General features: G+C 50.3%; 1 protein-coding gene across 1 annotated transcript; it reads right to left on the reverse strand.

Annotated features, from left to right (window-relative positions):
• Positions 1-10,106: 10,106 nt before the first annotated feature.
• On the reverse strand, positions 10,107-11,026 carry LOC123094565 (uncharacterized). The gene has a single exon (XM_044516540.1). It carries the CDS (start codon positions 10,983-10,985, stop codon positions 10,347-10,349), a length of 639 nt encoding a protein of 212 aa, XP_044372475.1. The 5' UTR covers positions 10,986-11,026; the 3' UTR covers positions 10,107-10,346.
• Positions 11,027-11,397: the final 371 nt, after the last annotated feature.

The raw sequence follows: 11,397 nt of genomic DNA on the forward strand, positions 1-11,397 counted from the left end.
TGCCATCTTTCAGATTGTACATACATATACGGCCACACATGAGATAGTTCAATACTTGAACACACAAGTATAAAAAGTCATTGCATTATAAACATGATCTTAGAAATCATACATGTCATTCAAACATAACATTCGAGCACTGCGACTCTATTATACGAGCACCCTGCAGGACTTCCTCAAAGTAATGCTCGGTGGGGAATCGGCTTTTGTCCGAACCCCGGGATGCAACAGCTGTGGCATCCATCTCCACCCAGTATGTTTTACCACGGGCGAGAGCCATCCGTGCACCTTCTATGCATGCCGACCGCTTCATCGCCTTAATATGCGGCACTGCCCCAAGGAATTGCTGCAACAAGCCAAAATAACTCTTCGGCTTGGATCTTCCCGGCCACAGATGAGTGACCACATCCGTCATGGCACGTCCGGACAATCTATTTAGCTCAGCCCACTCAACCAGCCGATCACTCAGCGGAAGTTGACGCTCTGGACTATGGAATTGAGACCATAAAAGCTCTTCCATTTCGTGACCCTTCTGGCTTCGGAAGTGGACAACTGCGTCCGCCGCACTCGCTGCCAAGTCCAGGTAAGGATCCTCCGCACCATACAATCGGCCGAGCTGAGCATACTTCGGATCCGTGAACTTCCTGCGCAGCATAAAGGGCTTTCCAGCCACAATGTCTCGGATTTGACGCAGTTCCTCCTTCATAGCCCGCATCGCACTATGGGCATCTTTGGCTTCGGCGTCGGCCTTCTTCAGGTCCTCTTGTTCCGCTCGACGTTCTCTTTCAAGAACCTCCTGGGGGTCGGTAGCAACTTTTAATTTCGCGGCCATTTCGGCCATCTCCTCTCTGCTTCGGCAGTGCGCAGCCTTCTTGGCTTCTAGCTCTTCCGCTGCCTTCGAGGCAGCCGCCTCACTTTTTCTGGCTTGCTCCTTGCCCGAGCAAGTTCGGCTCGAAGGCCTTCCATAGCGGCAGCGCCATCTGCATCAAGCATACAAATTGTAAGGCACGGGCGTCAGCCTCCTTACTAGGCGACCACGGAGCAACCACGTACCTTGTGACTCATCCAGTCGTTTATTGACCAGCGAGATGTCCGCATCCGCAACGTCGAGTTGCCTTCTCAGCTCGGCAAATCCATCAGTCAGGCTGGCCACCGGATGATCCGCCACCTGCATAGGAAAGGAGGCATTCTATGACTGAGATTACGATCCTTGGCACGCTATCGCTTTCGACAGCATACCAAGTCTTAGGGGCTACTATCTATACAGGGCGCACTTCATGTGCAAAACTGTCAACAGGTATGTCATTTTTTGCGTACCTCAAATCCCGTCAGTAAAATTCCGACGGCCTCATACAACCCAGTTTCGGCGGACGAAATCCTCTCAATCACATCACCCATTAATGTGCGGTGATCTTCTGAGATGGATGCCCTCTTAAGCAAATCTTGCAGCTCCACCGGCCGTACTCCAATGGGCGCCGAACTCTTCGGTCCCGCCGGACTCGGGGAGACCCTCCGCGACGACACCTCAGGGTCATCTGCCCCGCACGATGGGGCGGTAGATGAAGGCGTTTCGCTTTCCATCATCTCCGGATGAAGGTCTCCCAAAGATGAGCTGTGCTGAGATGGGCTGAGATCCGAACTACAAGGTAAAAACTTCGTTACCTTTAGACATTAAGCAGGGGTGACTGATAATTATAAAATCCCCCTTTTCACTTACGGCTCATTAGAGGGCTGATTCCTCCGAGGAGACAATACGGCCGGGGCGTTTTCTGGCGCAGGACCTTCCGGTACAGATTTCTTTCCCCGTTTTGAGGCCTTGGCCTTCGGGTCTTCGGAAGCGTTCCTCTTCTCCTCCTAGAAGGAGGGACTCTCGATTCCTCCTTACTAAACGCCTCCTTGGCAGAGGTGACAGTTTCCCCATGCCCCCCTTCGCCCTCATTCGAAGGTGCAACCTCCAACATTTTGATTAACACGGGATCCTGCGTGGTCTCAGGGAGGGGGGCCGGACACCGTATCAGTTTTGCTTGCGCTATCCACTCCTGTCCAGGGATAGCTGGTTAAAAGGCAAGCTCACGAAAAATAAATGGACGGTGTGTCCGTACACGGGGCTACTTACTTGAGTATCCGGGCGATTGCAGCTTAGGCCAGCATCCTCGGTCAATTCCGGATGCGTCTCTTGCGATCCGAAGAACAGTTTATACATCTCCATGGGAGTCAAACCCATGAAGTGTTGAAGAGCTCGTGGCCCCTACGGATTAAATTCCCACAGGCGGAGGGGGCGACGTTTGCAGGGCAGTAGGCGCCGGATCAACATGACCTGCACCACTGCGACCAGATTGATCTCCCTTTCTTGGAGGCCTCGAATACGGTCCTGCAGCAGGGGGACGTCTTTGGGCGGCCCCCAGTCACGCCCCTTGTTGACCCATGACGTCAGCTGCTATGGAGGACCCGAGCGAAAGACGGGCGGCGGCTTCTGCCTGCTGCCCCGGGGAGCGGTAATATAAAACCACTCCTGTTGCCACAAGCCGAGCTCCTCTTGGAAAGAGCCCTTGGGCCATGGAGCTTCGGCCCTCTTGCTTATAACCGCCCCGCCGCACTCTGCCTGACGCCCCTCAATCATCTTCGGCTCCACGTTGAAGGTTTTGAGCCATAAGCCAAAGTGAGGGGTAGTGCGGAGGAAGGCTTCACAGACGACAATGAATGATGAGATATGGAGGATGGACTCCGGAGCCAGGTCATGGAATTCCAGCCCATAGTAAAACATGAGCCCCCTCATGAAGGGATCCGTCGGGAAGCCTAAACCCCGACGGAAGTGAGACACGAACACGACGATCTCGCCAGGCTCGGGAGTTGGGATAACTTGCCCTCGGGCAGGCAGCCTATGCGAAATCTCGTAGGTTAAATACCTGGCATCTCTCAGCTTTAGCACGTCCTCCTCCTTGATGGAGGAGGGCATCCACTGGCCTCGTAGATCAGGACCGGACATTGTCGAAGATCGAAGGTACCTGAATTCAGAGCCCTGGGTGTTGGAACTCAGGGAGAGGGGTGGATTTGATAGAGGATTGAATAAAAAGAACGGGCCTTGGTCTCATTATAAAGAGGAAGAATACCAAGAGCCGTCCCCGTGACCGTTTGGAACCCGCCTTCGATAGAGGGGGCGTGGCAACGGGCGCGGTTGGGTTACTCACGTCCGTATTGATGGGAATCCCGTAATAAGGGGAACACGATCTCTGCTTCAACAAGACGTGCCAAGGAAACCGCCTCGCTAAACGCGCTGAGGTGGAACGATAAAAACAATTCGAGTAAAGGCTTGGAAGTGGTGTGACGTCACGCCACAGAATACGTCAGCAGATTGATCTTGTGTAATATTATTCTCTCTACGGTGGTATGTGGAATTTATTTTTGCAGAGCCGGACACTATCCTGGTGTTCACAATCTTCTATAAATTATTCGGAGGAGGAACCCGCCTTGCAATGCCGAAGACAATATGCGCGCCGGACTCGTCGTCATTGAAGCCTGGTTCAGGGGCTACTGAGGGAGTTCCGGACTAAGGGGTGTCCGGATAGCCGAACTATCATCATCGGCCGGACTCCAAGACTATGAAGATACAAGATTGAAGACTTCGTCCCGTGTCCGGATGGGACTTTCCTTGGCGTGGAAGGCAAGCTTGGCGATACGGATATGTAGATCTCCTACCTTTGTAACCGACTCTGTGTAACCCTAGCCCTCTCCGGTGTCTATATAAACCGGATGGCCCTAGTCCATAGGGGAGGAAAACAATCATACCATAGGCTAGCTTCTAGGGTTTAGCCTCCTTGAGCTCGTGGTAGATCTACTCTTGTAACCCACATCATCAATATTAATCAAGCAGGACGTAGGGTTTTACCTCCATCAAGAGGACCCGAACCTGGGTAAAAACATCGTGTCCCTCGTCTCCTGTTACCATCCGCCTAGACGCACAGTTCGGGACCCCCTACCCGAGATCCGCTGGTTTTGACACCGACACTAGCCTTGCCTTATTCCTCCTCTAGCCGAAACAGTTCAAGGAGCGTTCTTGTAGCCACTCTATTGACCATAGTCATCATGCAGAGACCCCGCAGAGCAGGACTAGGGGTGTTATCTCCACGTAGAGCCCCGAACCTGGGTATGACTCGTAGGCGTTTGAGGTCTCACTCACTCCCGCTTCTAGAGCCCGGGAACATACTCTTGTCCCCATCCATGATAAGCCACCCCTTGGCATATATCGTGGAAATACCATGACATAATGATTTTTAGTTATGCAATTAACATTATTAGAAAGTCTCAACAATTATGTGTTATTAAACGATCTTATATTAGTCGAGGTAGTACAAACCCGTAAGCACACTGGATGATGATTTATTTCTATAGTTCATAAACAAGGACGCTTCAAGTTGTAAAATAAATAAATCGATAATGCATGCTAACTTTTCTGTATGCATAAGTGTAAATCTTATCATCATCATTCCCGCAAAAAAAATAACTTAGCATCATCATTTTTCCAAGAACAAGCAACAATAGTGTCCTTTCATTTTCATTGAGACTTTTTTTTCGAAAAGGAGGATGACCCCCGGCCTCTGCATCTGGGAGATGCATACGGCCACTTTATTAATTATTCTCGAGGACCTTACAAAGTATTACAAACAATATTCCTGAATCCACCATCTCGGCAACATATGCCGCTACTCTTATCCATATGATGAAGGGATGCTAGTTGGGCCACTACCCAAACTACTCACCTAAACCTAACATCAAAAGCCGGAAGCCCCAGCCGAGCCACATACCGGGTCTGGGGCACAATCCGGTCAGACACACTCTTGTGTCGTTGCAGCCATCTTCCACAGGCCCGTCTTCAGAATATATTGAGTCTTCTACCTTGTGTAGGCCACTCCGCCATCGACGTCACCATGACGCCAGACAGCTACCTCCTCCTGCGCGAGTCCATCTCCGTGCATCGGGCGGCGCGCCTCCACAGCGCCATGCCGCGATCTTCGCCGCCATCAATGAGTGAGATGAAGTACCGCTCCACCACGGCATGTACTGATATAGAGCGCTAGACAGAACAGCTCAAAGGCAACAGCAGCTGCGAAGTAGCGCTAATGCCATCACCCTACACACGGCGCAGGACGAAAGCCGTTGGAGCAGCCACAAGTGAACAAGGCCGGCACAAGCCGCCAGCCGCCACCACCAGAACCACCACTGCTATCCCCGGACGACGCCTCCAAGAAGGAATACGACGTTGCCACGCCATCGCCGCCCAACCAGGGGACCAAGGTCTTCACCACTAAGCAGGGGGCAGGAAGAGGAGGAGGGGAACCTCACCGAAGCCTCCAAGGAAGGGATCGGCGCCAATGGCGTCGACTTCGCTGTGGCCGCCGCGCTGGCCAAGGGGTTACCCCGGTTCCAACTCACAACCTCGAACTCCCAACCACCCGAGCCGAAGGACAGCATCAAGAGGGACGCCGGCCACCGGAATCAGAAGGGGATCGAGCAGATCGGGCAAGATGAGGCGGGCCTTCTCCACAAGACGCTGATGCGGTCCGCGAGGAGACCACTGCATCGCGACCCACGCCCACTGCCCCCTTGCTACCCACGCAGCCAAGAGGACAGCCATCCAGCGCCCACCGGCGCCACCTGCCGAGGGATCCACGCCGGGCACACCATCCGGGGCTGCCGCCCCGGTGCCCTAGGCCCTCCACGATATGCAGAGCAGCCAGATCCCCGCCGCCACCATCATAGATGACGCGCGCGCGAGCCGGGGGCGCACCTCAGGCGGCAGCGGAGTGGAAGGAGGAGTGGGGAAGGGGGGTGGCGGCGCTAGGGTTGGGAACCCTCGAGTCGCCTCAGAGAGACGACGCGAGGGTCGGGCTACCCAGTCGTCCCTGATGCACACTAAATGGGGGAGAATTTTACTTCCCCAGCCTCTGCACCAACTAGGGATGCATACGGCCATTTTAGTATGAGTACCAAGATAAACATGATCCTCAGAATTTTTTTAAAATGAGTATCAAGATATTTTTTGATGAGTGATTCCTCCACACACCAAACTTGATCCTCAATAAATGGGGGAAAATCCCTGTGCATCACCTGTCAATTCTAGGAATTGAACTCGGGTCGTTAGGCTGCACAACCGCATACCCAATCAGTGAGACAAGGCTCTCTTGGCATAAAAGAGGTTGATACATCACCAACCGACGTGTCAGTGCTACACTACTCCTCACATTTTTTTGAGGGGTCACTACTCGTCACATATTCTCTCCTTGGTCCTCACATAGCCGAGCAAGGATCTAAGTTGGGTCGTGGCTCGTTATGCTTGCGTGCGAGCCCCAGTTGGCCTAGTAGCCCTACGCTCAATGTATCCAACAACAGGGGACTCGGCTGGGCAGCCCATTAGTGACTGTAACATAGTTACTGTAGCGAGGTTCACTACAGCATTCGGTTATGGTAACATGTTTTTTTTAAACACAAAACTTTCTAAAAATTTGGGAACAATTTTTGAAAAAAGTGCACATTCTTGGAACACAAACATTTTCTCAACAATTTGTTTTTTTTCAAATTTGTGAATATTTTTTAAAACACTGACATTTTATTAAATCCTTATTATTTTGAACATTTTTTAAATTCCAAAAAGATCTGAAATATTGGGAACATTTTTTGGAATACATATTACTTTTTGAAAATGTCAATAAAAAATTAAATTCCAAACATTTAGTGAAAACATGAACAAAATTTGAAATTTCAAAATTTTCTCAAAAATACTTAACAATTTCTGAAAATATGGGCAATTTTTAAATTTTTAAAAATGTCTGAGTTTTTTGAAAAGCATGAGATGTGATGATCATTAAGTAAGGTCGTACTACTTTACATTTTCGCATCATGAAGGAGAGCTGAATGTGTATTCATTTAGAAAGAGAAAGATACAACACCAAATAAGACACGACCCATACAACGCCAAAAAAGCACGGCTTGACAGAAAAAACTAGATGACGTAAGAGTCATCAACTTGAAAGTTGACAATCCATGAGTAGAAGACGACTAAACCCAATCTAGATTTGAGAAAAAAGATACAACATAAGGCATGGCAGTAAAAAACCACCCACCGCAAAACTTGGAACCCGGCTACCATGAGGATGACAAGAACTATAAAACAAACATCACAAGGACAAACCCGCCACAAGACTTGAGCCAAACCACTTCCACAAGAAAGGCAGAACATCACAAGCAGAGCCTTCATAAGTTGCAAGTGCATGGATCACCGTAATACCTTTCACCGAAAGCATCAACCTGGGATTTACCATGAGAGCAAAAGATGAACATCATACCTTTTGTATAGCTAGATTTGTTGGACATTAATCTTGTTTGCACCCAAGTGGCTCCTGAAAATAACTTACTACTAAACCTCACCTCTTATGAGGCAGTGAGAATAATGATTGGAAAAACTTAAACTAATGAAACTAGGCTAAACGCAACAACTCAAGAAGCAACACGAACACTAAATGAGATGATGATTAATAAACGACTTTAGGCAAGTGGCTACCTAAACAACAGTAACACAAAAGATATGCTATATGCCTACCTACATAGGGGGGGGGGGGTAAATCTTGATGACTTCATTGGTCCAATTCCTCAGAATAGGCATCCCTAGGGTCTGAAATCACTCTATTATTTGTGTGAGCTTTATCTTTGCATCACACGTGTGCGATTTTAGAGTGCGTCAAATGCGAGAAGGAGGGTCGAGCGTGCTTCCGCGGGTCCCTACAATTAATATAAAGTTGGGAGGAAATGTCTTTTGTCCAAAAATATTTGAATAATTTACGTATTTATATTTGCACTATGCAGATGGGCATACGACTTGGCTTAAGATTCACATTTTTTTTTCTATTTTTTTTATAAAATCTCAAAACTATATCCCGGCTTAATTATTTTTCTTTCAGTTTTATCATCCGGACTACGCGGAGGAAGAACCACTCTTTGTTCTTGTCTCTTTTCGGTCCAGGTGCGCACGAAGAGATATCTATGTTCTGGAGGGAACAAAGAGCGTTCTCATGGGCAATGAAAAAGAGGCCACCCACACATACAACAAACGTGCAAACTCACATATGATTATCCCCGCTGCAACATAGCTCCTCTGACTGAACCCTCCCGCCACTGACACCACATCGATGTGGAGAATGCGTTCAGACCAAAATTGTCAGAATCATAATTCTGAATCGTATCGGAGCTCCAACGGTAGGATAGCAAATAGTAATCAAAAATATAGAAATCGAGTGGTTAGTTTAGATTCTAACATTGTAGAATCGTACAATAAAATAGTGATTCAGGCAAACTTGGTTCAAACAAAATGAACTCGAAAAGTTCATTGTGAAGGACGAATTTAGTCGTTCAATCTACACCGATTGACGCACACCTATCTCACGCTCCGTGATGTTTTTCCCAATTACAAGCACCCATCTACTCATCTAGATACCGTCATCCTCCTAGACATTGCCCCTCTTCTTACTGTTGTCGTTGGCCGCGCACATCACTATCCGCGCCATCATAAACATGAGCTGGTGTTGCTAACTCTAGCATCAACTCGACACAATCATCGAAATGGCGTTCAGGCGTGCACTATCCTTGTCACTTTTCGCCTCATTCATAGGGGTTCAAATCAATGAGCCATTGGTCAATTCGATCTCCGAAGCTCTCTTAACTTCCAGCGTGAACTGAATACCGGAGTTCTTATGAAAGACAATGTCTTTGAGGATCGCGACATCTAGAAGAGTAGATGGGTGCCATTAATTGGAAAAGTATAATCAGCGGCGGGGACGTTGGCTTGTATCGGTCAGTGTATATTGAACGCAAAATTCATCCTTCACAATATATTGTTCTTGTTCCAGCTCATGTTCGTCTGAATGGATTCTCCACATTGATGTAGTCCTGGTGGCAGAAGGGTTCAACCAAGGGGGCTATAGTGTGGCGGGATGATCCTCTGCCAGCTTGTTGGTTCACTTAGAGCATCTCGAGCTGATCCCCAAAAACTAAAATAGAGGAGTAAACCGACGAGTAAATCTTAATGGACTGTTTTTACTTCATAAATTTCGGCCGGACTAGCAGATTTCCTAAACTTAGCGGAGTAAAACTTGCAATTGGTCTATGCGTTTCGTGCACCACTTGCTATGCGTCTCCACGGCGAGTGGCAACGGTGGTGACCACGCCAGTGACGCGCCACCGACCACACGTCCGCCAGCCTCCGCCGTCATGACGATCTCCACCGGCTATGCCACCTGCAAACGTCCATGAACTGTATATCAAAATTTGTACCAGTGCCTGGCGTCGCCGTCCTCGCAACTGCGCTCTCGCTCACTCACTCCACGCCTATGCGTCCCTTGGCTGGCCTCGCATGTTGCCGTCTTCACAATAGTGCTCTTTGCAGGTGGCAATGGGGAACCCACCGGAGTTGTACTGCGAGCTAATCAACATCCTGTCTCGAGTTTTGATTTTTTGACGTAGAACTCTGAGCTTTAGCTTGCATTACACATGGTCTTCGGCTTTCGGTGTTGGCAGATTCTCCTAGACCACCAGGAGAACAGGCGGTGCTCTGGGCGCGCAACGCTGACGAGGGTAGGAGCAGCCGCGCTAGGCCCGCCGAGGGCAGGAGCACCACACCCGCGTACACCTCCATGAAGCAAGGTCACCGGCGAGGCCCCGGTCGCCCCGTCGGCAAGGGGGCTTCACGCGAGTCACCGACCGGCCACATGAAGATCTTCGCGCAAAGAAAAGTTTTGCTCCAGCCGCTGAGCTCGGAGTATTTTTAGTCGTCCACTAGGCTGAGGAGTAAAATTTTTACTCCTCTAACTCTAACCCGTTTAGGAGATCGGCCAGGTGCGAGGATATCAGCTAGAGATGCTCTTATGGACAGCCTCATTTCATTCTCTTCCGTAGGTATCATAACAAAGACACCTCTTTGTGCGAAACCGGATAGAGAAGAGGCTTTTCGTCCACGACGAGAGGGGTGAGTGATTCTTCGTCCGTGAAAATTGAATTTTTCTTAACAGGGATATAGTTTCGACATTTTGTAGAAAAAAATATTTCTAAAAAAAATAAGATTCACGGTCCTTTTATTTTGTTGCCCGGTTGTTACATCATGTGAGCAACTGTTCATCCACATTTGCTCCCTTAATGAAGCAAATAAGTAAAAGCAAACAGTCTCCAGACATTTTTCACAAAAGCTGGGATCTCAAATCTCGTCATCTCATCACACAAAGTTATATCTTCCTCCTATATTTCTTCAACAATGCTGGGCAGCGCTCGTGCCGGCCGGTCGCCGTCCAGTCAGAACACAATAGTCAAAAGTACCAGCCACGGCCAGTAGCAGCATCCACCTCCGCCCTCGCTTGGGCGGCGTATCTCCTCCCGGGCGGCAGTGGCAACGACGAGGCCGATGAGATCGACGCCGACCGCCGCATCCCCAGCCCTCCGCCGTCCGACCTGAAGCTGCCTCCCGACGAGCTGGAGCTGGAGCTGAAGCTGGACGCGGACCCGAGGCCGGCGCCTTTCTTGCTGCCTTTCCTCCGGAGCATAGGCAGAGCGAAGCACCCAAACGCCGCCGTGTCTGGCTCAGGCGCGGCGCTGCCGTACTCATTCGCCGCTGGCCGAGGCGCGGCGTCGATGAAGGCGGTGGGCGGCGCTCGGCGGTGACCGCCGGCATACGCGTAGGGCCGGCGCCGGGAGGGTGACACCGACGCCGAGCGCGCGGAGGTGACGCGAGGCGACGAAGCCGCGGAGTGGTGGTAATACGGCGACGGCGACGACGCCATGGAGGGAGGCGGCGTCAGCGTCAGCTTGGGCGCCACCTTGGCAGGCGATGCCGCCACCGCCGCCGCGGCGCTCGCGCTCCTCGTGTGCTTGGGCGTCCCAGGGCAGACCTCCCACTTGAACGGTATCGAGCCTGCCCTCCTGCACGAGTCGTCTTCAATTGCTGCCATCTTTTCGTTTTGCAATGAAATCCTCTCTCTCCAGACCTTCTCTCGCCCTATCTCCCTCCCTCTTCCTCGTCACGCTCCTGAATTTATAGAGGTCGTGGGTGGCGATGATTCAGGAGTGATTCCAGGGGGAGATGGACTGGTTCGAGATAGTGGGAAGCTATCTGTACTTTTTTTAGTGTGCATGCGTTGAGTTTCTTCGGCGGTTTGGCACTAAGTGGTAGGCTAACCGAAGAATCGCATTGTGCCACCATGTTACCTCTGACTCTCGCCTCAGCACAAGACAAGTTCAGCTGACGACCGGCGCATTGATCAGTTAGGGGAATGTCGTTTTCAGGTTTGACGGCCAGACGATGCGCGCACGTCGATCGGAGCTAACTCTGCCCGCCGATTGGGTTGGCGGCTTCATCGTGGT

The sequence above is a fragment of the Triticum aestivum genome, chromosome 4B, assembly GCF_018294505.1.
Source record: "Triticum aestivum cultivar Chinese Spring chromosome 4B, IWGSC CS RefSeq v2.1, whole genome shotgun sequence".
Classification (NCBI taxonomy): Eukaryota; Viridiplantae; Streptophyta; class Magnoliopsida; order Poales; family Poaceae; genus Triticum; species Triticum aestivum.